General features: G+C 41.6%; 1 protein-coding gene across 6 annotated transcripts in view; it reads left to right on the plus strand.

Annotated features, from left to right (window-relative positions):
• Atp2b1 (ATPase plasma membrane Ca2+ transporting 1) overlaps positions 1–27052 on the plus strand; it is a 112614-nt gene that overhangs the window by 62177 nt on the left and 23385 nt on the right. For all 6 annotated transcript variants that reach the window (XM_076554676.1, XM_076554677.1, XM_076554673.1 and 3 more), the window contains exons 3-11: positions 3081–3278; positions 12514–12768; positions 12869–12994; positions 16670–16810; positions 19785–19823; positions 20608–20769; positions 22239–22453; positions 24935–25177; positions 26509–26750. In XM_076554676.1, the coding sequence (XP_076410791.1) occupies positions 3081–3278; positions 12514–12768; positions 12869–12994; positions 16670–16810; positions 19785–19823; positions 20608–20769; positions 22239–22453; positions 24935–25177; positions 26509–26750 (1621 nt within the window). The remainder of the gene's footprint in view (positions 1–3080; positions 3279–12513; positions 12769–12868; positions 12995–16669; positions 16811–19784; positions 19824–20607; positions 20770–22238; positions 22454–24934; positions 25178–26508; positions 26751–27052) is intronic.

The following is a 27052-nucleotide window of genomic DNA, read 5'->3' on the forward strand; positions in this document are numbered from 1 at the left end:
CCTCCAGCCCTGTAGTCCCCCAAGCCTGCCCTGTCTTGGTAAATAACCACCATCCACCCACTCACATGACACACACACATTAGCTGTGATTTTCAGTTAAACCCACCTGCTTCAGACAGTCCATTAACCCACCCCCACTCAAGTCCTTGTACCAAAAAAAAAAAAAAAAAAGTTAAAAGTTAGGTCTAGATACCATTCTTCATTCATTCTTCTCTCTCCCTTTGATCCCACATCCAATCATTCCTCATCTTGTCTGATCTCCTTCCAGGGTACCTGGCCGATCCAGTTACTCCTCTCTGCCCTGGCAGCTAAAACCCAGAATCAAGCACTTTCGCTCTTTGTACACAGCCTCTTGCCCGGGCTTTTCCCTGGAGCACTCCGACAGGGCAGTGTCAATGACCTCTCTAAATCACACGTTAGTTAGTGGTCACTCCCCTGCTGGAAAACCTTCCGGTAGTTTCCATCGCAGTTCAAGTGACTAATAGTCTTCCTTCCTCTCCCCTGTGATCTTGGCTCCGGCGCTCCTCGTTTTCACCCATTCTTTCTTTCCTCCTTGATCACTGGACCTTAGCCACAGTGGTTTGCTCTCTGGCTCCTTCTTGGAACCTTGCTTTGATCTCTGCCTGGCCTTTGTGTCTGTGCTCCTAGAAATACTTTGTTCTGGTCCTCTCGTGGTTGGCGCCTCGTCAGTCAGACTCCTTTAGAGGGTAGTTGGTTAGAAAGGCCAATGTCCTCTGAGAGAATTCTGGTGGCCTTTTAAAAAACCGTCTTCTCACCTGAGTTACAGGTGTCCTTACATTTCTTAATTTTACCCGTTTTTGTCTCTCTCCCTTGTAATTTACACTTGCTGAGTGTAGAGCTGGCTCCCAGCATGCAGAGCAGTGTAGTGATGATCAGTAAACAGCCATCTTGGGGCAACTCGCAAAACTCTTCACTTCATGATATTAAGATTATTAAATCTATAATTAAAGATGATGTTCCAAATGGGCTTGAAACTTAGAGTATTCAAATTGGTAGCCTGTCTTCCCTCTACTTAACTTCATAAACTTTACCCTGTAATTTATGATTTACAAACTCAATGCCCTCTCCTTGTCTTCAAAACAACCTTGTAAGTTACCCCCACCCCCACCCACCCCCAGGCAAAGTGACACCAAATTTCTTAGGTCTTCCAATTCCTCAGCAACTTCATTGTTGAGTGTTGTAAGCATATGTTTAACCCACATGATGGGTTTGGTTTGGTTTGGTTTTTGGAGGTGAGGGGGGCTGGGTTTGAGACAGGGTTTCTCTGTGTAACAGCTCTGGCTGTCTTGGAACTCTCTCTCTGTAGACCAGGCCGGCCTTGAACTCACAGAGCTTCACCTGCCTCTGCCTCCCGAGTGCTGGGATTAAAGGCGTGTTCGCCCATAGCCCGACTGATGTTTAGAAGACTCGGAAAGTCTTAGAGCTGCCCGCCTCCTTTTCTTTTTGCTCCCCCCCCCCCTTTAACTGTTCGACTTTTCACTATTAACATAAAACATTTTCTGTAACTAATAAAGATAGATTTGACTTATTGTTTTGTAATTACAATGGTAATATTTAAACTGATCAGGTGTTAATTATGTGAACAGTGGTAATCTCCAGTCAGTATGAGTTAAAAAATAGATATTTATAATACCAGTTCTTCGATAGCGGAGACCAGCACAGGGTAGACTAGGACTCGGCTTCTTTCCTCCTGGACGTTGAGGTAACTGAGGCAGGAGACTAAACAAATGACCCAGACTTCCTAGTGTCCAGTGTCGTCATCGTTAACTGTAGTCTACCCTGTCTTTGGTCTGGTGACTCCACCTCCAAGTTTAGAGTGCTGGAAGGTTCTGGTTGACTTGGCATCAAGGCCTTTTGAACTGTGTAGTGTGTCCATGTTAACAGTTGCCGGTGAGGACATTCTCTGGAATCTTCTTCTGGTACATTCAACAAAGCCAGTGACAACTTTGGATCTGTTTGTCCGTTTCTTCTTCTAGCGATGTAGTCTGGTATCTCTTCAGCTCTCTGCTTGCCTTATCATCAAGATGAACCAAAACACTGAAGACGAGAGCCTTCTAGTAGTGATGCAGTTCTTCCCATTTTCTTTGTTGCCTTTCATGGGCTCCTACCAGGTTAAAAAAAAGGGGGGGGGGTTGAAATAAGGTCAAATTTGACAAATTAAAAGGTACTATTCTGGTTCCTTTGACACCTTCCACATTCTTAAATAAACTAAGGAAAATGAGATCTGTGGAGGCTGTCTGGTTTCCCTTGGTGAGCAGCGTGCATGTCGGTGCACTTTTTCATTAGAGAATTCCTCATGTATCTGGGTTTGGATGGATGAGATTAAATTGGGGAGGAGGATATGCTTGACAGGGTCAGGGAAAGGCAAAGCGGTGTTTGTCCAACTCTCTCAATCTCCCCCTCCCATCTCTCAAATCCCACACCTGAACAGTGGACGTTCGGTCCTGCAGTGCGCCTTTTCCCAACAGCACTTGGGAGCCGCAGTTCCCCTTGAGAGGCCATTGTGAGCCTCCTGCTTCCTGACAACAAAAATCGTACTAATCTACCTAAAACTGACATTTAGTAGAGATGCTTTTAGAGGGTGTGTGAAAATGAACTCCTTGTTCTTTTGTAAATAAGGATTAGAAAAAAGTGTTTATAAGAAGAATGGTCAAAATAAATAACTAAGAAAGTGAAAGTGGAGTTTTAAAGCTGTTTTAAAAAGGAGGGGTTTCCCCTTTTCTTTCCTTTTCTTAGTTTTTTGTTTGTTTGTTTGGTTGGTTGGTTTTGTTTTATTGCAGTGCTGGGCGTCAAACCCAGGGTCTTCCATATGCTCCATGAGCTCTGCCACTGAACCTTGTCCCAGCCACGGGCCACTCTTGTGAGTTAGCTACTCAAGATGTGTGCTTCGAGTAAAGCTCCGTATGTTCCCCACTGACTTAAGCTCTGTGTGTAGACTAGAGGACAAGAAGAAACATCCCTGTCTGGTATGATCCTGTGAGCCAAGTCTAGCGGGTCACCCATGAATGTGCTTTGAATGAGGCGGTCAGTCTTCACCAAAATTTGTTTCTTTCCGTCAGGTTTAAGTGGAAATCCTGCAGATTTGGAAAGAAGAGAAGCAGTGTTCGGAAAGAACTTTATACCTCCTAAGAAGCCAAAAACCTTTCTTCAATTAGTATGGGAAGCATTACAAGATGTCACTTTAATTATCCTAGAAATTGCAGCCATAGTGTCATTGGGCCTTTCTTTTTATCAACCTCCAGAAGGGGATACTGCACGTAAGTAATGGGGGAGGGGTGTTTTGTGGGATTCTAGGTCACCATATTTGCTTAATTTGTGGTAGTAATAATAATAATAATAGTAAAGCCAGAGAACATTTATTGACTGCTGTGTGCTAGGCTCTGTTCTAAGCACTTCAAATGATTTCCACAGTGACTGATGAGTTCCAGTGTTGCCTGCATCATATAGGGAGTCACGGTTTAATTGTTCTTCCCTGCATATGTACTATGTTGACATCGTTATACATCTGGGCACTACGCTTGTATGATACACCCTGTTATTGAGGGTAAAAGTTTTTTAATTTTGATTTTGTTTTATATGGAAATGCTTAAGCACAGGTTTAGTACAGTGCTTGAGACCAAAGTGCTGTTTATCCCTTATACTGCAATGCATGAGACCAAGGTATTGGATCTCATGTCTTTGGATTGGGGAGTATTTGCAAAATATATCCAAAATGAAGTTCTTGAGAAAAGGGCCTGTCTAAATGCCACATGTATTTATGATTCAGATATACATACCTGAAGGTATTTTATACAGTATGTTAAAGAATTACCTGCACAATTTCCTAGCTAGAGTTTTCCACTGTGGCATTGTGTCTGTGCTCAAAAGGTTTCAGATATTTGAGTGTGTTTTGGATTTTTTGGAGATTGAGTCTGTGGGGAACACTGTGACCCATGAGGAGGTGAAGCATAAAAGAGGCAGATCAGCTTCAGTATCTATCCAATGGTTCTGATATGCTCTTTCTATGCTTCTCATTTATTCCTCCTTCAGTTTCTTTTTTGCCTTTTAAAAGGCTTTATCATAATGAATATTATCATTACTATACTCTGTGTACTGGAGAATCTAGCCTGGATTTTGGATATTCAAGTTATCCTGTATTTTATATCAAAGGACTTTTTTTGGTAAAAGCTTTATTCTTATGTCTTCTACACTATGAAGAGTTTAATAATAATAATAATAATAATAATAATAATAATAATAATAATAACAACAATAATAGCAGCCAGCTCTAGAGTTTGGCTAGGTAAAATACAAAGAAATGCACAAACATGTGCCTAGGACTTGTGTGAACACTTGTTTCTCACTGATTTCTTTAAGGAAGTCGGTCACAGACTATCCCCATTTATCTTAAATAGTGTAGAGCAGAACTTCTGAGCAACGTTACTGCTAAAATTTGATCAGAAACAGTCCTCAGTGTTCACTGGACCATTCTTCCAGTTAAGGCACCAAAAATGCATCCAGGTTTTGTAACCTGTCTCACAGGGACATAAAATTGTCCCTGGATCAAGATCACTGGTACAGGTAAGAAGATGTTTTGGCAATATATTTGTCAGTAATTGGGCAAAGACAAAACAAATTTTTATTTAAGCAAATAGTGTGTGGTTTGTTTTGTTTGTGGAAAAAATAGAGGAAGACAAGGTAATCAGAAGGAAATAATAATTTACTGGAAAATACCACTTTCTACGTAGTATTCAGAATCCCTTCCAGATTCTAAAAAGTCCATATATACCCATGTGTAGTCATCTATTTGAGTGTGTGCATGCTTTTTGCAAGTCTTAAAATGTACAACTGAGTTTTTCAGTTTTGCATTACCCAACTTTCATTTTAAATTATTGAAAATTGATATTCTAGATTTTAGTTAATAAATTAATACAAAAGAAATTTTACTAACAGTTTTTCCCAAGACTGTAAGGAAAATATTTTTTTGTATGTGTGAGGTTTATTATGAGCAAAGTCTAGGGCAAGTCTTCCCGGCATCCAACCTACTTCATTTATAGGATGTAGAGAAGAGAAATTTCCTCTGATTTGTTAGAGATTCTGCTAATTGAATACCTCTGAGACGATAATTTAGTTATCCTAGGGCCTGCTAAGATTTACGATCTGGTAGAATTTGTTGATGAAACCTAGGTTTTTGTCCCATGATAGAAAGTTAGTTATTTGGTGGTTGCACTTTATTCTATTTTTTTTTTTAAGAGTTGTATATGTACTACCTGGGTGCTTCCATCCAATACTTTTTCACATCTAAATGAAGTATCTTTAAGAAAGTCCAGTATTTGTGAATCTTCTTAAAAAATCTGTGTTAACGACATGTCTTACCTAATACTGTTTGGAAATGAAATACAGCCTATGCCCCTATATAATTCTTGAGTCACTAGTATCTGCATGTCAATGATTCTCCAACTTTTTGGACTCAGGGACCCTTTATACTTGGTCTTGAGGACTCCAAAGAGCTTTTGATTATGTGTGTTAGGGTATAGATATTCCTTTCCCGTATGTTAAACTAAAGTGGAAACATTTAAAAGTATGAATCAACTTGATTGTAGTCATTATTATTTCTCAGGGTCTATATGAATCACGTGGTTACATTAGGGTGAAGGAGATGGCCCCGTTGGTAAAGTAGTTGCTGCCCAAACATAAGGACTTGTGTGTGGATCCTCTGCATCCGTATAAGAGTAAGGCACACTGTGAGAAGACAAGACAGGCTGCTTCCTGGAGCTCGTGGGTCAGCCAGCCAAGCAGAATCAGTGAGCTCCAAGTTCAGTGAAAGACATTGTCTAAGAAAGTTAGGAGGTGAATGATTGAGGAGGACAGCTGGCCTGCACATAACATGAACATAAGCAAATACGCATACACACATAAAAATATTCCATTTGCCTTAAATGTAGCCATGGTTTTTTTTTTTTTTATTCTTAGTAAATCTAAATATTAATGAAACTTAGGATATAAGCCTACTGCAAAGTGGTATTGGTCACATTCTTAGGGGAAGCCATTGTCACCCCCCATCTCTACGTAAATAATTTTGAACGAAGGAATGAAAAGAACAGTGGAACTTTGTAAACACAGTCTTGCCGTGTAGCTCAGACTGACCTCAAGCTTGTCTTCTCCCCTCTTTCCCCTCCCAGTGCTGGGATTACAGACGCATGCGGCCGCACTCACCGGCCTTTTCTCCCTTTAGTGTGCCTTTTATTCCTGGCTTAACGAGAGCCGAGATCCCATGCCTTTGTCTGTATTCAGGGTGTCACAGCCCCATGGAATGTGATCCTTGATCAAATAATTTTCAGAAGATTCGTAAATGAAGACTTTCTAAATGAAATAGTTGCCTTGAGGTAGATGGAGGTGGAGTGTGGACCTCATACCTCTCGTTTGAATATGTTTCCGGGGGTGGGGGGGCACACATTTGGTAAGGTATTTACAGTAAGAATGAAAGCGGTGCACTTTTTGCACCCTTGACCTTGGGTTTCCTTTCTCTGTCCCTATAGCTTCTAAAAAGTTTGCTGTGGTCACCAGCCGCAAACTGTCTCAGTTTTTAGGGATACTGTACTTCTCTGTACAGATCACATGGTCTTGGGTAATGTGCAGTGGAGCTAGCTGTATATGAGATGAAGTGTGCCATCGTTTCTTGTTTTCTTTGCTGTCCTCAATAATTTAGTGATAAATACGTGTTTCACTCAAAACCGATAGTTACATAATTGCTTCACAATTCCTTCCTCGTAACTTCCATTGTATTGCCTTTAATCTTTTATGGTTACCCTTTTAGGAAAAATTTTAACCCATACCTCTGAGTGGTAAATTTAATTATATGTATTTGCAACTGTATCTTTATAATATGTAATTTAAAAAGTAGAAATTGGAATAAGAAATGAATAAAAATTAAATTTTTATTGTATTTCTTGTACAATAGTAGCTGTAAGACTTCATGAACTTAATTTTGGCCCGTATTTATTTCCATAATTTTACTAAGGGTTCTATAGTGGGAAAACATACTTACCAAGTCCAGATTGGTTCTCGGTCCTTTCTGTCAACTACACAGAAGCTTTGTTGAAATGATAATACTGTCTCCTGTTCTTTTATGCTTTTAATAAATGAAATGAAAATTCACGCAGGTGCTTCATTGGGATGATTTTCTAGCTCATTTCCAGGTTGCTGGAAATATTCAACATGGTATTTTGACCTTTGACTCATGGTTTCTATTGCCATGAAGAGACACCATGACCACAGCAACTCTTACAAAGGAAAACGTTTAATTGGGGTGGCTCGCTTACGGTTCATAGCTTCGGTCCATTATCATCATGGTGGGACATGGTGCTGGAGAAAGAGCTGAGAGTCCTACATCTTGATCCAAAGGCAACAGGAAGGGAACTGAGACACTGGGTGCGGCTTGAGCATATATGAGACCTCAAAGCCCACCTCCGTGGTGACATACTTCCCCCAATAAGGCCATACCTACCCTAACAAAGCCACACCTCCTCACAGTGACACTCCTTATGAGTTTATGGGGGCCATTACATTCTAACTATCACAACCTTTATGTGTTCTTAAATCCAGACTTGATATAATTCAGAGTTAGTCTCTTACCTTTGATGTGTGGGGTATCTTTACATGCGTAAATCATTAATTCATTCAATTGTATTATTGTACCTAATGACGTGATCATTTCTTCAGCCTAAAAGTAATTAAAATGCAAGTCCTGATAACTGAATTGGGGCAGGGTCAACACAGCACTAAGTGGACCATTGGCTTCTACTTCATCTTACAAAAGTGCTTTGTGCCCACCGATGACTGAGTTCTGCTAGCTTTCAAAATAGCTTTTGTGGTGATTAGCTTCATCTCCAGTGGATCTTAGGTTTATCCTTCCTTCCGTGACCATTTCACATGTTCCTTTCCAAGACTGATCATTGCCCAGTAACCTCACACTCCAGATTCTTTCTCTGGTCTCTGCACCTTTCTGGAATAGGCTTAATCCATTTCTGCAATTGCTTATTTACTTATTTTTATTTTCACTATCATTCTTCCCAGCCTGTCCAACCAGTAGCTTCAGTTCCGCTCAGAGAATATAATTTTATGTAATGTTCGAAAGAATGTATCCCTCCCGGTGAATTTGTAAATACCCAAAGCAAAGCTTCAGGACAGGGTATTGGCAGCGTGGTGATCCCAACGCGAGGGAAACTGGGCAGGAAGATGGAGAGCTTGAAGCCTACATGGGCTGTATAGCTAAAACAATCCGAAGAAAAGCGAAATTAAGACTCCCTGCCTCTGTATCCTCTTTTTTTTCTTCTTTTTTTTTTTCCTGAGGCTCATCATGATCCGCTGAGTCAGTTTTAGAAGCCCCAGAGAACAAAGACCAGGTCCATTATCTTTGTGGTTTTCAGGGCTTAAGGAGTCAAATCCCATCCTTTTCTGACTGCTTTTCTGCTTTTTAGCAATTATTGCTGTCCTCAGTCTCTCCCTGGTATTCTCTTCTGTTTCATCTATATGCTGGTGGTCGCCGGTGACCATTTGACGTGTTGTGGGCATCTTAGAGCAACTTTCTTGGCTCATCCAACCTCACCTCATTTTGTAACATATAACTGTTTTATTTTTTTAATGAACTTATGGATACTTTATTATTGATGTCTTACCTGAAAACTCTATGTCCTGAAGTAGCGTCTGCCACCCACAGTAGGTTCATGTGGTGGAGCAAACAAGTAACAGTTGTTTCCTTAACTCTGCATACTACAGAAGTCACACTGAGCACTCTGTAGTAAAACAGAATGATTTGTGGAACGCATATCATCTTTAACTTGTTACTTACATCTTGTCTGCCATCTGTAATAATAGCAGGTGGCCTCTTCAGCTAAACAGCCACATTTGAAGTACAAAGGAAAATTTCTTAAGGGGAACGGCGCAGGGTTACTCTAGTGAACACAAATGATAACCAAGTGAAACAGCTCTGCTGCTGATACAGAGGAAGTTTGAGTGGTCTGGAGAGAAGATCACGCAAGGCAGCCACAGCATCCCTGTCAGCCAACATGTAATCCAGAGCATGGCCCTGATTCTTAATTCTTTGAGGGCGCTAAGAAAAGTCAGGAAGCAGCAGAGGAAAACGTCGTAGCTGGCTGAGGTTGGTCCGTGGGGCTTCAGTGAAGGGCCCTTCTCCATTAACCACAGCCTGAGGTTCAAGTGCTGATGCGGAAGCTGAAACACATCATCCAGAAGACATAACTAACGGCATTGATGAGAGTGGTACCCGAAACTCTTTTCAGTGTGAATGAAACAGCCTTGTATTGAAAGAAAATACCACTGAAGACTGGCAACCAGTGAAGATTTCAGTGCCCGGCTTCTAAGGGCAGGCTCATTCTCGTTGAAGGTTGATGCAGTTAGTCCCCAGAAATCTTTCTGCTCTGCCTGTGCTCTGTAAATGGAATAGCACAGCCTGGCTCATTGTGCGTCTATTCTAACATGGTTTACCGTCTTTTAAGCCCACCACTGAGGTTTCCTGTGCTAACTGTTTTATATACGCGTGGAAGTGAGCCTTCAACATCACAGCAACACTCAGCCACAACACAAAAAACGAGCTGCACACAGGTCACTCAGATGACCATTGACAGTTTGTAGCAATAAAATTATTTGTAAATATGGAATATAGATTTTTTAGACTATACATACTTAAATTACATATAGATTACATATTCATATAATAAAAATTCTATTACTCAACAACAATGCACCTGTTCACCCAAGAGCTCCAATGAAGGTGTATGGTGAAATGTTTTTTCATCTGCTTGCACATCATCTACTCTACAGCCTACGGACTCAGGAAGCAATGATTGTCTTTTGGGTATCTTTATTTAAGAAATACATTTCCTAAAGGGAACACTCCTCCACTGTTGGTGGGAATGTAAACTTGTACAACCACTGTGGAAATCAGTATGGCAGTTTCTCAGAAAATTAGGTATCGAACTACCTCAAGACCCAGCCATCCCACTCTTGGTCATATACCCAAGGAATGCTGATTCATACCATAAAGATACATGCTCAGCTATGTTCATAGCAGCACTATTTGTAATAGCCAGAACCTGGAAACAACCTAGATGCCCATCAACGGAAGAATGGATGGAAAAAATGTGGTACATATACACAATGGAGTACTACTCAGCAGAGAAAAACAATGAAAGCATGAAATTTGCAGGCAAATGGATGGAACTAGAAAAAATCATCCTGAGTGAGGTAACCCAAACCCAGAAAGACAGTCATGGTATGTACTCACTCATAAGTGGATTCTAGATATAAAATAAAGAACAATCAGACCACAGCCCATAGAACCATAGAGGCTATATATATAGTATGGAGGTCCCTAGGACGACTGTGGCTTATAATAAATTTCAGTTTTACTCAATTATTGAAAAAAAATAGCCAAATGAATGGAAACACGTGAACTATGAACCAAAGGCTGAGGGGCCCCCAGCTGGATCAGGCCCTCTGAATAGGTGAGACAGTTGATTGGCTTGATCAGTTTGGGAGGCAACTAGGCAGTGGGACCAAGTCCTGTGCTCATTGCATGAGTTGGCTGTTTGAAACCTGGAGCTTATGCAGGGACACTTGGCTCAGTCTGGGAGGAAGGGACTGGACCTGCCTGGACTGAGTCTACCAAGTCGATCACAGTCCTCGGGGGAGGACTTGTCCTGGAGGAGGTGGGAATGGGGGGTGGGCTGGGGGTAAGGGGAAGGGGTGGGAGGGAGGAGAATAGGGGAACCCGTGGCTGATATGTAGAACTGAATGGTATTGTAAAATAAAATAAAATTAAATTAAATTAAAAAAATAAAGGAAAGAAATACATTTCCTAAGGCTATGGATATCATAGGTAATTTGACAAAGGAAAAAGTGAAGTGAGAACCTAAGGAAAGAGTTCACCAACCAAGATGGGAAGAACATCCTGGTTCCTGGAGGAAAAGCATCGGCGTTAACTGAGATTTGGAAGACATTGATTCCACCTTCGTGGATAACTCCGAGGGGTCCTTCACCACAGTAGAGGAACTCACGGGGTGGACTGCAACTAACTTGTAGTACCAGCCTGCAGATGTGACTAAGTTGCTGCTCATACGTGAGCAAAGAAAATGGCATCTTTTTTTTTATTAAATATAATCTATTTTTATTTTATTTGCATTGGTGTTTTGCTGCATGTATATAGACTGTGTGAGGGTGTCAGATCTTGGAGATACAGACAGTTGTGAGCTGCCATGTGGGTGCTGGGACTTGAACCCGGGTCCTCTGGAAGAGCAGTCAGTGCTCTTAACCAGAAAATGGCTTAAACAGACTTAACCAGTCCGTGCTCTCCAGCCCCAGAAAATGGCATCTTGAGGTGGAATTAGCTTGTGGATTTAGAGTATTGTGTGTATCTAGTGATAAAGTATTAGAAGATTGATTTCAGCTTTGAAAGTGACTCTTCTACAGTTGATAAAATGATACCAAACTGCTTTAAATGCTCCAGGAAACTCTTGCATAAAACTCACCTTACATGGCAAGCAAGCGTCATCCTTGTTTTTTTTTTTTTGTTTGTTTGTTGTTTTTTAACTTACCATTTTTTATTATTTATTTTATTCAGGAAGATTATAAATAATTAATATCCTTTCTTTTTCCTCCCTCTAGACCCTTCCACTTCCACACACCCCCTCCTTGTTCTCTTTCAAACTCACGGCCTCTTTTTTCATTAATTGTTCCATGCCTATGTGTATATACATACACATTCCTAGATACCACCTTTAATTCCAGCACCAGGAAGGCGGAGACGGAGACAGGTGGAGCTCTGTGAGTTCAGGCTCAGCCTGGTTTGCATAGTCAGTTCCAGGTCAGCCAGAGCTACACACAGAGGCCCTGCCCTTAATAAAATAAAGGTCTTCTTCATGGAAGTTGCTGCTTTATATCCCTTCCTTCAGCAACCACTAACTACCCTGATCAGTCAGCAGCCACCATTAGAATCAAGAGCAGTGCTCACACCACCAAAAACTTAGGAGTTACTGAAGACTCAGATCACCATTGGCAGGTTCAGCAACAAAGCTGTGTATAATTACGGTGTGTACATTTTTAGACTTCATGCGTTTGCAGCCTGTCTAGACTATAGTGTGGACGTAGCTGAAAAGCACGAGAAAGCTGAAACTCTGTGTAAGTTGAAATACTGACTGCATTGGGTCTGTCTGGAATGAAGCCCTGAATCACAGAGGTGTGGCTGTAACTTCCCTGCCGGCTGACGCTTGGCCTTCCCCACATTTTCCTTCTCTGCTCTTTACTGGCACCCTCTGAAAGGCTGGCAACTTTGAAATTGACAGAGCGAGGCTCTTCACCTTGGCAGAAGGATTAAGTTCAGTGGCGCTCAAAGCTCTGTGTAAAATGGATGAAGTAAAAAAAAAAAAAAAAAACAACGGGAAACATTCGCTCCGTTTTTTATCATCGTCATTTTCTTTACTTCTTTTCAAACAGTTTGTGGAGAAGTTGCGGTCGGGGAAGAAGAAGGGGAAGGTGAAACTGGGTGGATCGAAGGAGCCGCGATCCTCTTGTCGGTCGTGTGTGTGGTGTTGGTGACAGCCTTCAATGACTGGAGTAAGGAGAAGCAGTTCCGAGGTTTGCAGAGTCGGATCGAACAGGAACAGAAGTTCACGGTCATCAGGGGCGGTCAAGTCATCCAGATACCTGTAGCCGACATCACGGTGGGAGACATTGCCCAAGTGAAGTACGGTAAGGCAGGCAGAGCGCCGGCCGCGTCCACCTGCAGGGTCCCACCGAGGCTGTCCTGAACTCCGGCACGGTTGAGCATGTCACTGCCCTTCTCTTTCAGGCGATCTCCTCCCGGCGGATGGCATACTGATTCAAGGCAATGACCTGAAAATTGATGAAAGTTCGTTGACGGGTGAATCTGATCATGTTAAGAAGTCTCTAGATAAGGATCCCTTGCTTCTATCGGGTAGGTATTTACAAACTTTGAAGATTTTACTAAAAAAAAAAAAAAGCCAAGAAAGCACTAATCTTAGAATTCATGAAGATTTTTATGAAATGACAGCTATATTGCAGGCCTTGGAATACAGTGCTGTATTTCATAAATGGGGATAGAATCCAAAAGGTAAAGAATGTGAAAGATAGTATTAATGATAAATGGTATCTATTAAACTCTTTTTATATTCTGTTTATGCTTATGGCTTGTTATAGCTAAATCCAAAAGGTAAAGAAATGTGAAAAAATGGTATCTATTAAACTCTTTCTATATTTCTGTTTGTTCTTATGGCTTGTTATAGCCAAATACTAAAGAATGATTATAGATTTAAAGCAAAAAAAAAAAAAATGCACTGCAAAGAACTGGTTCATTTTGTTTTACATATCACCTGAAGTTGAATCCCCTCCCTCCCTGAACTGTTGGGTAATTTGTTCGAAATGGGAACTGTTTAGGTCAGGTTACATGAGTAACTGACGGCAGTCACACTGGAGTGACGTTCACATAGACCCGTCAGGAGTGAGTTTGAATGTCCATGTTACAGGGACAGAGCTGGAGGATTTGCACAGGCAAGGGTGCTATTGGAAAGGAAGATGTAGATGTCTGCTTAGGACATGTGTGGTCATATATTGTAGCTGGAGTTATCTCCAGTCCCGCCCGGCAACCACTCAGCAGATAAACACACGGGCACTTATATTATTTAAACTATTTGGCCTAATGGCTCAGGCTTCTTGCTCTTATATCTTAAATTAGCCCCATTTCTATAAATCTATACCTTGCCATGTGGCTCGTGGCTTACCGGTACTTTACATCCTATTCCTCATGGCGGTGGCTGGCAGCATCTCTCTGATTCAGCCTTCCTGTTCCCAGAATTCTCCTCTGTCTTTGTCCCGCCTATACTTCCTGTCTGGCTACTGGCCAATCAGCACTTTATTTATTTATTAACCAATCAGAGCTACACATTCACAGCATAGAGAACATCCCACAGCACAACATAGGAGCAATAACATAAACTAAGATTATTTGGGATTGAAATTGAAGGAACACTGAAAAAAGTATAAGCTGCCTTCTCAAATACTAAACGAGAAGAAACCAGAATGCCAGGTTGTCTGTAAAAGTTTGCTCACTTTTTAAATTTAAATTTCTGAGATTCCCTACTTTTAATCTTAAAATATCCTTTAAAACATTTATAAAATTATTTGTCAGAACTGTATTGTTAGATTAAATTTTAATAGTGGTACTTGGGCCATCTAGTATCATCAAATGTTCATGGGATGCTAGTGTCCGTAAATTGAAGATTCCTCCCTATTTGATATTTAATGACTATTAAATAATTTAGCAGCTGTATTTTTTCAGGCCTTGGTTAGCTTTCTATTTTAATAAATTGAACACAGCTTTATTGAATCGAAGTCAAACTTACAATACCTACGGAAGTTAAGTTATACTCACAACTTCAAATCGGAGCCTAAAATTAACCATTATCTTTATAAAGTTTTTAATGACGATGAAAAGGCTTTCTGCAGAATAAATAAATAGTAATCAAGAGTAACTGTGCATTCATTGATGAAAAGAGTGGGTGTCGGTTGTAACATAGGAATGCCTTGTCAGAACATTGAGAATTGTATGCTGTTTGTCAGAATCCTAGGCCACTTAGAGTGCTGAGCCTGTGAGTGGTTATGTTGATGTACTTAAAATACATACTGAGGATGCATTTCATCGATGTAGAAGGATAATGTCTGTAAGTAATGTGTCCTCACTTTATAATGCTGTGCCATGTTTCTAAGAAACTAAAATCAGTGTTAGCCAGGTAAGACCCATAGTCCTTCCAGAAGGGACAGGAGGTATTCCTAGTCCTCATCTTCTCATCATAGACTCACCGGCTAGTATATTGGGTGAACAGAGATGGCCTTGTGGTGCCTTTTGATATGTATGCATCATGGACTTTTCATGCATGTGTCGTTCACTTACCTAGTGCTTAGCTGTTTCATCCTGGTCCCTTTAACTAAGCTTTGGTCCTCTGACAAAGATGACTGGTAAACTTTACATACACACTCCCCTTCCCAACATGCCAGGATACCAAAAGAACTCTATAAATTTTCCATGTTCAAGAAAAGACTGAAATAACTTTGTGCAGTCCCTTATCACAGTACGGGTGGGAAAGTTTCTCTGCATTTATTTCCCTGTTCCAAAAATGTACTAAAAACCATGACATGCATTTATTTTTAAATTTACTCTCATGATGCCATCTCTCCCTGCTGTTCTTGGCTTCTTAAATTTAGATTTTTAAAAGCAGTGTTGGGTTAGTGGTGGGATAGGACCTGAACAGAAACTGTTTACTTTTCCTGAGCACATTCACTGTTAACATTTGAGCAGACTTATTCGACTAAGGAAAAACAGAACATAAAAACTGAAATCTGAAGAAAGCCAGAATTGTTCAAAGGATGTGTCTTTTATACATATTTCATAAATATTATCCTTCTGAATTTCATGTGTTTACCTTTTGTTTTCACTGACAACGAATGCAGTAATCAGTAAAACACTAAGAATGTGGGGTTTGTTTGTTCTCTAAGCAAGAAAAGAATCAAAGACCTCAAAAGTTCACACTGGAAAAGTTACCCGATAATTTGTAGCCAAATGTGAATCCCAGTGACTGGAGTAAGCACATGCGCTTTATAGTCTTATTTAGCAAATAGCCCTTGAGCACTGTGTGTAAATGTACGGAAACTGGAGAAAAGAGGAAACTGGTGGCTGTAGGTCTCCGTTATCTTCTGACAGAGCTACATTGACTCTTTGCCTTGTTCGTGATAACTGTATAACTTTAGGCAAATTTCTAGAAAAGAATAATAATGATGATGCTTGTCAACTTGCAAGATTGTTATGAAGGACCTGGTCTGAATTCAGTGTTCCCGTCTGTGTTCCTAGCTGTCTGGACTGGAATTTTATGGTCGCGATGCAGAAGATTGAGAAGGCTGGTTGCTCTCAATTGAAGATGCTGGGCTTGATCCAGTAGGCAGTGTGTAGAGGCAGAATTGACTGGACCCTAAGAGGGACGCTAAGTCACAGTGTGGAATAGTAAACACCAGGATAAACTAGAGAGTCAGAGAAACTAGTTAGCGAGCTTGGCAATAACCTTGGCAAGCTGAGCCGAAAGTCTGTATAAGAGGTTTGGGGGTTGAATATGAGGACATGTTTGTGCTGTGGAATTCTTGGTCATAAGTATATTTAGGTTTGAATGATACAACTTTTTAATGCTACTCCTCATGCCCTTATGTGCTTATGTTATAGCTAACACTGACTTCATTGAATACTCACACAATTCCAAGCAGTGTGCTGATTTTTCCCTTATAGGCTTTTTTTTTTGAGAAATATAAATTGTATTACATTTTATGAAATATGGGTACTATAATCTGTATTTTACAAAAACAAGGAATTGATATATTATCATTTTCCTGTTGTCATTTGGTGATAAGTTTTGAGCTTGTATATGACTGACTGCAGATGGCTCAGTCTTCAATCACAAGAGTTGAAGATTCAATGTTAGTCTGCTTTATTAAATATTGAGTTTATTTAAAAACACTGTTACTGAGATTTGAAATTGGGTAGTTGGAGGGAAACCTGTTGTAATGTTTACAACGTTCTCTGTTGTTCTAGGCACTCATGTCATGGAAGGTTCTGGAAGGATGGTGGTTACAGCTGTAGGTGTGAATTCTCAAACTGGAATTATCTTCACCTTACTGGGAGCTGGAGGTGAAGAAGAAGAAAAGAAAGATGAGAAGAAAAAAGAAAAGAAAAGTAGGTCTAGCCGTTTGCTGTAAGAATTGGCGTTTGGAGATAACAGCGACTGGGAATCTTAAAAACTGGTACAGAGATAGATTGCTCTCAGGAGACTGTCATGTGAAAATGGCTGTAAAATGTTAATTACCTGATACACTTTCAAGTAACAGAATAAAAGGAGAGGGGATTTCTTGTAATGGTCCACCAGCCCCGTCTACCACAGGAAGAGACAGGTCATTGTAGACGTAGTGCTTCAGTTTGGGCAGTCTCCTGTCTGGCCATGTGGTCATCTAAATGAATTCGGCTCTCCCTTCCTGGTTGGCTTTTTCTTCTCCCTCACTGCTAGTTTTTCTCTTCAGCCAGTTGCCTCTTGCCCTTGTTTGGTTTTTAATCTTCAGATATTCGTCTCTCTTGTGTTCCATTCTGTACGTACATGGTGGGATGTTTGGACGCTGACGGGGGCTGCCCTTGGACACTTCATGCTTGTCTCGTCAGACTGACCCCATCATTCGATGTCAAGATCTCTCATTTTGACTCTCTCTGCTACCTACCCCTCCTCCCCCCACCATGAGCTCCATCAGCAGACTTTGGCAGCATATCATTTTTCCACAGAGATCTTAGAGCACACTGGTGCACACAGGGGGACCTCTCGGACTGGAAGTTCAGGGTGGGCCGCTTTAGATGCCCCCTGCGCCATCCATTTCACTCAGAGGGACCTTTCAGGACTCTTTCCCCGTTGCCTTGGCAGTGGTTAACCATCTGTAACCATCTGGATTTATTTCATTTTCTTTGGGATGTAAGCCTGTAGATGTAACCAACCGTCTTATCAAATAAGAAACACAGAACCAATGTAAAAGAGAAAGCCGAGAGGTCAGAGCTCAGAGCTAAAATCTTACCCTTCCTCCTGCGGTGGTTTTAGCTTTCCGAAAGAGAGCTATTTCCCTGTGTGTAAGTCGTTTCATAGTCATTCTGCCTTCTCATTGGTTGTAAACCCAAACACGTGACTGCCTCGTCACTGTCTATAGGTACAGCCCCCCAGGTCTTAAAGGCGTATGTCTCCAATGCTGGCTGTATCCCTGAACACACAGAGATCTATGGGATTAAAGGCGTGTGCCACCACCGCCACGCTCTGTCTATGGCTCTAATAGCTCTGACCCCCGGGCAACTTTATTTATTAACATACAATCAAAATCACATTTCAGTACAATTAGATTACCACCACATAAGCCTGTATTTTGTTTTCTCACCTGAGTCCCTTAAGATCTTCTAAAATAAATGTCTGGCTAAAATTGTGGCTTGCTGTACTGTAGCATTGTTTTTAATCTGTTGCTTTTGGGGAGTTTGTTCTTGGGGTTTATGATGCTCGGCTCCACAGTTGAGGTGCCTGGTTGCTTGGACTGAGGCAGGGTCTCACATTCTGCCTCGGGCTAGTCTTGAATTCAGTGGATAGCCCAGGTTGGCTTGAACTTGAGGTAGTCATCCTCCTTGAAAGTATTGGTATTAGAGGTGTGAGCCATGACACCTGGCTCGCATCAGAGCTTCTGATAGTTTCGTGAGTTGTTTATTCTTTTTGTGTTATCTTTTCATACAAAGTTCTTATGTCAAGCAAAATGTATTTGAAGAATTCTTTAGGTTGAGAGGGTAGCTCAGTGTTGGAGAACAGAACGGCCTACTCAGTCTCTGTGTTTATTTCCTAACACTAGGGGTGGGGGCGGGTCGAAAGTTGTGGCTGAAGTTGAGGGTGGCTAGCCCCGTGTTCTAGATTTCTCCACTTCAGTACCCCAGGCAGCCCTTGACGAGCCACACAGGCCTCTTGAAACCTGGTAGCCGCACTTACTGGATGCTTTGCACACTCCCATCCTCATCTACCTTCATTCTGTTAGGAAATGAACCACATGGAGGTTGTGTAACCTGATCGGGTAGCGAGTGTCTGATCAAACTCGGCTCTTCTCTGTCCTCAGACATCATTGAATCCTATGGGAAAAAAAAAAAAAAAAAGATGTGTGCTAATGACTGCACTTACTGACCTCCAGTAAGCACTGTCCACTAAGGTCTTCCCCAATTGTTTGGAGTAGCCCTAGGAGTTAACATCAGAATCATTGTTTGGCTCTTTTTACTTTTTGTCTCCTTCTAGTCTCCTTTCACCTCTTCTCCTAGTCTCTTGACGACTCTGTCCTAAGCAAACACAGCCCGGGCTCATCTGTCTCCGTGCCCTGGACGTTGGCTTGCCTGCCTACAATGTGGTTTTCCGGTCTCCCAACCCGAGCTCGCCGAAAAGAGCTAGGTGTTCCCTTACAATCGCTCCATCATCTGTCCCAAGCTCCTCTTCTTCCCTGACATACTCACTCGTTCCAGGTTTCCCAGCTTGAAGATGCTCTTCTTGATAGGGAAGTTGGAAAGAATTAGGCTGGTTTGCTTGTTCCAGACAGTAGGTCTGTCCCGTCCCGTTCCCCCCCCCCCCTTATGGCTTCACGTGTACCATCTCTCTGTGGTCTGTGAATCTAAGCTAATTTAGGGGTTGCTTTGGCTGTCAATCGTCCTGGCTTGTTAATACTCTGGCTTTCCTAACTCGCCTCCCAGCTCTCACATCCTCTTGTTCTCACTCCCACCGAAGCGCTCCTGTATGCCTGTTTTCTTTTTATAGCATCTCCCCCCCTCCCTCTCCATCCTCTCCTGCTCTGCTTTCTCAGGGTCCGGTCTGTATTTAGCTTGTCAATCTCTTGTACCATATTCGGGCTTATTATAACTTATAAAAGAGTAAAGCCTTATGTAGAAATACCGTATGCGTGCCCTAAATTACTTTGGAGCATTCTCCCATGGTGAGATGTAGGAAGTGATTGAGGTGAGTTCAACAAGCTGGCGTTTTCTGTTTGTATACCTACACACCATTGTGTAACAGTTCTCTTATGGAAATGTGAACTGCCCCTGCATAATTTAGCATGGCCGTATCCATTTCTTTTGGAAAGCTTTCATTCCCATTTTGTTCCTACAGATAAGAAACAAGATGGAGCTATTGAGAATCGCAACAAAGGTAAATTGAGGAAGATAAAAAGTACGGTTAGCTTGTTTTCATTGTCTCCAAAAATAGATCTGCTGTGTACTATATTTATCCAAAATTCGGTTGCATGTGGCGGGGCACATCAACAGTGTTCACTTGGATCACCCTCTCTTGCCATTGCTCTGGTCATGCTGTCTACAGTCTGAAGAGGCTGTGAATTACGATTTGTGCTGCTGGGCTGAGGTGGCTTTCCACACAAGTGTTTCAAGAGCTTTGTAACATACCTGAAATGTTAGTCCCTAGTTGGTAGACAGTGCCTAAGAATCTGTAGGGTCTAAATTACATTTAAAAGTCTATAAACGTATGCATATTCTATATGTGGAATCACAGGTGATGCTCTGCATTTGATCATAAATTACATGAGAGGGATCTGTATAATCTTTGGATAGAACCTAACCCCTAACATCGCATGAAAAGAGATTTGGTGTTCTTAGTTCTTAATTGGAGGACTGTGTATGCCTCATTCCCGTCACTGAACGGGACATTCTTAAATCTGGAACAGTATCCCAATCTTATGTCACTGTTGTCGTATTCCCTCTGTGTAGCTACCCCCAGTACACGTACACACACACACACACACACACACACACACACACACACACACACACGCACACGCACGCGCGCACACACACAGAGTGCTGAATGTTTATCGTTCAGCCTTTTTCCTATAACAAACTGATACTGTTTTAAAAAAAAGTTTTCGAGGTGCGAATCATACCTTTACAATGCCGTGAAATCGTATTTTCTCTGAACTTAGCAAAAGCCCAGGATGGAGCAGCCATGGAGATGCAGCCCTTAAAGAGCGAAGAAGGAGCGGACGGCGACGAAAAGGACAAGAAGAAAGCAAATCTGCCCAAAAAAGAAAAGTCCGTTCTTCAGGGGAAGCTGACGAAACTGGCCGTTCAGATTGGCAAAGCGGGTATGACTCGGAAGAAAGCGGGGTGCTGGCTTTAAAGTACCTCTGTGCTCTAAAGGTGTCTTTTGACACAGCGAGGGCTGGGCAATGTTACTCGGCAAGTGTAAAGGATGTTTGAAGAGGGGGGTTGGGGATTTAGCTCAGTGGTAAAGCGCTTGCCTAGCAAGCGCAAGGCCCTGGATTCAGTCCTCAGCTCTGGGGGAAAAAAAAAGAAAAGGATGTTAGAAGAATATTTTTCTATTTTGTATGGGACCTTTTGAATGACCATAGACACTCATAACATGATTACAGAGTACGGGCCCTTTCTCCTCCTGTCGGTGAGATAGCCAGTGAGTGGTCAAGTTAAAATCAGTGCCTGCATTTGCTTAATTTACAAGCCCTTGTAATCGGCTCTAAATGTTTAGGGTCAGTAATGAAGAAGGACTGTCGGGGAAGTTACTTAGTACAAATTATTGAACTGTAACAGGTTCTTTGCACACATTTTGCTCGGCCTTTTATTGGCTGGCTGTGAAAAAAACTCTATCTTTGTAAACGTGATTTTGTTCCCCTGAAAACACGGGTAATCGTGAAGCTGAGATACGAAAATGCTGCTTTTGCTAGAAAGTGCCTGTGAAACCTCCTCGGGGGGCCCAAAAAAGGAGAGCCTATGGTGTTCCCACCTTTTGACACATCACTGTATGTAAACAGCGTGCATTATGAGAGTCACGCAGCCATCATCATTGGAGGTCCACTAGGATCATAGGTGAAGCAGCCTGTGTTCTGTACTAAATAAGTTGATTGCTAATAGCAAATACATACGTATATTAATCACTCAAACATAGTGTTGATTCATGCCGCCGGGAAGGGTAAACCTGAGGTAGTTAATAGCATTTAGTGACTATTGGGTAAGGGTATTAGACCCAGATATTTAGACTTGCTTTATCTTTTAATATTCATTTTTAAGAGGCTAAGTAACACATCATAGAAAGGTAGATGTTTTGTAATATGTAGTTAAAGTTTATTTTTCTGAGTTAATGTGTCAGTGAAGATAGACAAAAAATAAATTAGGAAATGATCTAGGTAGTATACTTTTATGTGTATATTTTTAAACCTACCATTAATTTAATTTTGAGACTCTCCAAGTTGATCAGTCTTCCCAGCATCTTTGTGATGACCAGCCCGCACTGATTTGTGGGTTGCTTGTATTTGCCTCTTACTTTGGGCCTTTGAAGACAAAACACAGTTATTAAAGAATCCCAGAAGCTCCTCTCAGTTCTCTGGAGTCACGGTTATACCTGGAAGCAAAACTCAAATCTGACAGGCAGGGGTCAGATGTGATGAGTGAAATGCAAACTGGAAATAACAGCTTCTCAGAAAGATTAAAACAGACATAACTTATCGAGTTAAGAGATTAGCCGTACAGTGGGTAATACAGAGTTGGCAGTGGGTTGTGTTTATATATTGAAACAGTTGCCCTTTTTCTGTCTTTCAAGGTCTACTGATGTCTGCCATCACAGTTATCATCCTAGTGTTATATTTTGTGATTGATACCTTCTGGGTCCAGAAGAGACCGTGGCTTGCTGAGTGCACCCCGATCTACATACAGTACTTTGTGAAGTTCTTCATTATCGGAGTCACGGTCCTGGTGGTCGCAGTGCCCGAAGGTCTTCCGCTGGCCGTCACCATCTCATTGGCCTACTCAGTCAAGGTTCGTGGGAAGAGTTAGTAGACAACACTTAAAGCCTTGGCTGGCATCGAAACCGCACACACTGGAAAGTGGAGGGTTTCCGTTCCCTTGAAAATGCAGGCAGTGATTCCACTATTTCTGTGCATGGAGACCTACTCACTTCATGGAGAGCCGCAGCCTTGCGAGGTCTTATCACCCCCTCTCCAGTCCGTAAAATTGAGGCCAGGGTGTGCGCTGTTTCGAATAGGGCACAGGAGCGAGGACATTTTCCTAGGGCCCAGCATGTTCCTACTTTTCTATTCCTACACCATAGTCTTCCCACTTGTGGGCAGGGTTATATTTCCAGAAACAATTCAGATAGATGCGTGCGTCCAATCCGCTGCCTCCCTTCCTGTGGCCCGCAAAGTCCCGCTCATGCTGGCCCTTGCTCACCTCCCTGTCGGTACTCATCCGCCTCCCTCCCTCCCTCCCTCCCTCCCTCCCTCCCTCCCTCTCTCTCTCTCTCTCTCTCCCTCTCTCCCCACTCCAGCCTACCCTGCTGCCTGCTACTTTCTAAGCAGTCCATCTAGGGCTTTTCTTTTCTAATAGTTGTGCAGGTTACCCTTGACAGAAGAATGCTGCTCTTGTAACTTGTGAAGTTAATTGGTTAGTAACATTTCTGATGGGGAGGAATCTAACCAATCAGCTTCCGGGCTTACATTTTTCCTTCAGTCTTCCAAATGGTTTACAAATGGCCAGGCAGGAGAATGTCTCTTGCTTGCTGTTCAAGGTGTTTGTTTGTTTGTTTGTTTGTTTGTTTGTTTGTTTGTTTGTTTGTTTTTCGAGACAGGGTTTCTCTGTGTAGCTTTGCGCCTTTCCTGGAACTCACTCTGTAGCCCAGGCTGGCCTCGAACTCACGGAGATCCGCTTGGCTCTGCGTCCCGAGTACTGGGATTAAAAGCATGCGCCACCACCGCCCGGCTGTTCCAGTTTTTTTAAACTTACCGTGTCTGCACATTTGTGTGTCTCACGGTGTGCGTGTGGAAGTCAGGACAGTTGACAGGAGTGGATTCTTTCCTTCGTGTCTGTGGACCCCAGAGACCCAACTCGAGTCACTGGGCTCGGGACACGCAGCTTTCGCCCGCTGAGCCACCTGAATTTAAAAGTTCCAGTAAGGTGTTCGCGGAACACAGGCTCACCGTCTGTTTGTCCGTTCTTGTGTGCTCTAAAGTAATTGGAATAAGTACTGATTTTAGACAAACCACCCTTTTTGCAAAAATTGTCGCTAGTTCGTTTTGCATAGTCATGAATGATGTTAATTTTTCAGTTGATTGGGAAGATATAGATTTATATATAGGTTTATAGGTTTGATAGATATAGATACAGGTTTGTGTTCCTTGACTAGAAAAGTGAGATCCTTTTGCCCAAGGTCCTTTAAGCCTGTGTTAAATGTCTACTTGGGCCCTAGTAATCACCTTCTGATCTTTCACTGTGTGTGGTCTTTATATTCCCTGTCCATGCTTCCTAAAATTGAACCTGTTTCCTTCACTGCACATTTCGTTCTCTTAGTTTCTAACATTCAGACCATAAGTAATTTCAGAAGTACACATTTCCCTTTTCTATGTTTATTCAAAAACCTTTTTTTAAAAAAAAAATATTCTCCTGTGATTTAGTTATGGGTGGGGGAACTTTGGAAATGAATTCATGTAATTTCCGTGTGTGTGTGTGTGTGTGTGTGTGTGTGTGTGTGTGTGTGTGTGTGTGTGTGTAAGAGGGAGATTTTAACTTAAATGTCTTTCAACTATTGTGAAAACTCTTGGCATCTTTGAAACTATCCTCTTTGGTTACAAATGAAAGCAGTGACGTCCACTTTGATCCTAAGGATGAAAATGTCTAGCATTTGGATTGAATGCAAGTGACTCAATCATGCCTTTGAATGTTATTAACTCAGGGGTTGGGGATTTAGCTCAGTGGTAGAGCGCTTGCCTAGCAAGCACAGGGCCCTGGGTTCGGTCCTCAGCTCCGAGGGGGGGTGGGGAAGAATGTTAACTCAGCCTTTAAAAGATGAGGAAACAACCCCCACCACAGATTTTTCATTTTCTCTGAGTAAAGCTATGTGTTTGTTGGGAATTGCTAAGAGGTCTTTTTATGTCATACTTAATGAGACTTAGTCCTTTCTCTTGCATTACCGTAAGTACCACTATACCTGGACTGTTGTAAGACATTTCACTAAGCATATCCCAGGCATGTAGCACCTAAATATCGATGCTGAGATCTCTGTTAGATTATGTAATGCATCAGTAACATGATTGAAACCATTCAATGTTAGTATTCTCTTTGGCTTATTTGAATGGGTCAAATATTTTAAAGTCCTTCCAGTGTTAGGCTGACACTCTTTAAGCTGTGTTTGCCTTAATTGACTCTACCGTTTTAATGTAATGAGATGATTGTCTTTCTGTGTAGTTCAACTGTTTGAGATTGTCGTTTTTTTTTTTTTTTTTTTTTTTTTCTTTGTTGCTGTAGAAAATGATGAAGGATAATAACTTAGTGAGGCATCTGGATGCTTGTGAAACCATGGGGAATGCTACAGCGATCTGTTCAGATAAAACGGGAACACTGACAATGAACAGAATGACGGTTGTGCAAGCGTACATAAATGAACAGCATTACAAAAAGGTTCCTGAACCAGAAGCCATTCCTCCGAATATTCTGTCCTATCTAGTAACAGGAATTTCTGTGAATTGTGCTTATACATCAAAAATACTGGTAAGATTCCTTTCATTTAATTAATGCATGAAGGGTGACTGTTTGTAATAGGATTACGCCAAGAGCTATTTACTTGTTTATTATTATTGCTGGGTTTGTGTGCATGGTATTTCTGTGGGCACAAATGTGTGCCATGGGGCACCTCTGGAGGTCAGAGGATAACTTTGTGGAAGTGGTCCCTCTTTCTCAGTTTACTTGTGCTCCAGGAATCAAACTCAGGTCTCCAGGCGTATACAAGTGCCATAACCCGGAAGCCTTCTTCTAGCCCACACTTATGCTTTTTATTGATTTATTTATTTATTTTATCTTGAATTTCTGGTATTCAGAAACTATGAATTCTTACAGTCAGAACGCCAGGCTACGTTCTCACTTTTGCTGTCGTTTGCCGCGGTGGGTATAGGACACGGGGCCTCGTGTCTGTGAAGTCAGTGTTCCACCACCATGCTACTCCCAGCCAACGGATTCATCCTATGAAATGATTGTGACTCGGTTGATGGTGTAACAGACCTGCCTGCCTGGCTGTCTCATGGTCGAACACCCAGTGTCAGTTTAAAGCAATCCTGGAAGCTGCTATCAGTGGCATACTGTGCTTGTTCAGATGTTTTTTCACTACTTCCTACCCATAAAACTTTCTTTAGACCCTTTAAAGGCTCACAAAGGAACCGTGGATTCTGTGAGAACTTCATTAAGGGATTCTCAACTTTGCAAGCTTGAAATTTTTATTTAAACAGAAAGCATAACCTGTGTGTTTGACTTTTTATTGTCTAGTGATGTGTTAAATCGTTGGGCAAAAGTTACATTGCAAGTTGGTGAATGAAAAAACGTGGGTGGGTGGATGAGAGTTAGGAGATTCTGTTTCTAGACCTAGTCTTGCCATTTTCTAGCAGAAAGTCTTGCGTTCTTATTTTCTATAATTACAAATAAGGACTTTATTTTGAATTACTTAATATGTAAATATTCAATGAAAACGGGAAAAGGAATTTAAGTTGTATTGTGTATGGAGAGTTAAGTAGAAGATAGGAGCATCTTATGTTATTTGATTATAAGCTCATAAGTACTCCTCTTTATAGCTACTGAAGCCACCACCATAGTAGTTGGAAAGCTTGACTTCTAGACGTTCACTTGACCAGCAAGTATCTGGACTGAGATGGAATCCCTGTCACCCTTTCCCAAACTCTTTTCTACCTTACCTATGTCCTTCTTTGAAATTCTCATATTAGAAGACAGTTTCTACGTTATTTTGTTTCAGAAACTATATCCTGTTTTACATTAGGTTGAATTTTTATAGGGAAGCAAGATAATGCTAGCTTCTAACCCTTATTCTTTTCCAGCCCCCAGAGAAAGAGGGTGGATTACCTCGTCATGTGGGTAATAAAACAGAATGTGCCTTGTTGGGATTTCTCTTGGATTTAAAACGGGACTATCAAGATGTTAGAAATGAAATACCAGAAGAAGCATTGTACAAAGTCTACACCTTCAATTCTGTTAGGAAATCCATGAGTACAGTCCTGAAAAATTCAGATGGAAGTTACCGCATCTTCAGCAAGGGTGCATCTGAGATCATGCTGAAAAAGTAAGCATGGGGTACTGGGAGGAACAAGCCGACTGTTGGATATGGAATACCTCTGTGTATTGTTAACGTCCTTTGTGAGCATCGTGCATCTGATAGCATCACAGAGCTTTGGAGCATACTTCTGGTCTCCAGAGAGTTGCCCACTGGGTTCTGCCTCTCACACTCTAGCTTCTAATTTCTCAGCATTTTGCTCTAGAGAAAATAAGCCTCTTACATTTAGTGTGGTAGTATAAGTAAGATAAACTTCAGTGTTTCAGTTTTTTTAATAGATGTTGATTCCATTATTTTTATACAATCTTTAA

This window comes from Peromyscus maniculatus, chromosome 18 (assembly GCF_049852395.1).
Source record: "Peromyscus maniculatus bairdii isolate BWxNUB_F1_BW_parent chromosome 18, HU_Pman_BW_mat_3.1, whole genome shotgun sequence".
NCBI lineage: Eukaryota > Metazoa > Chordata > Mammalia > Rodentia > Cricetidae > Peromyscus > Peromyscus maniculatus.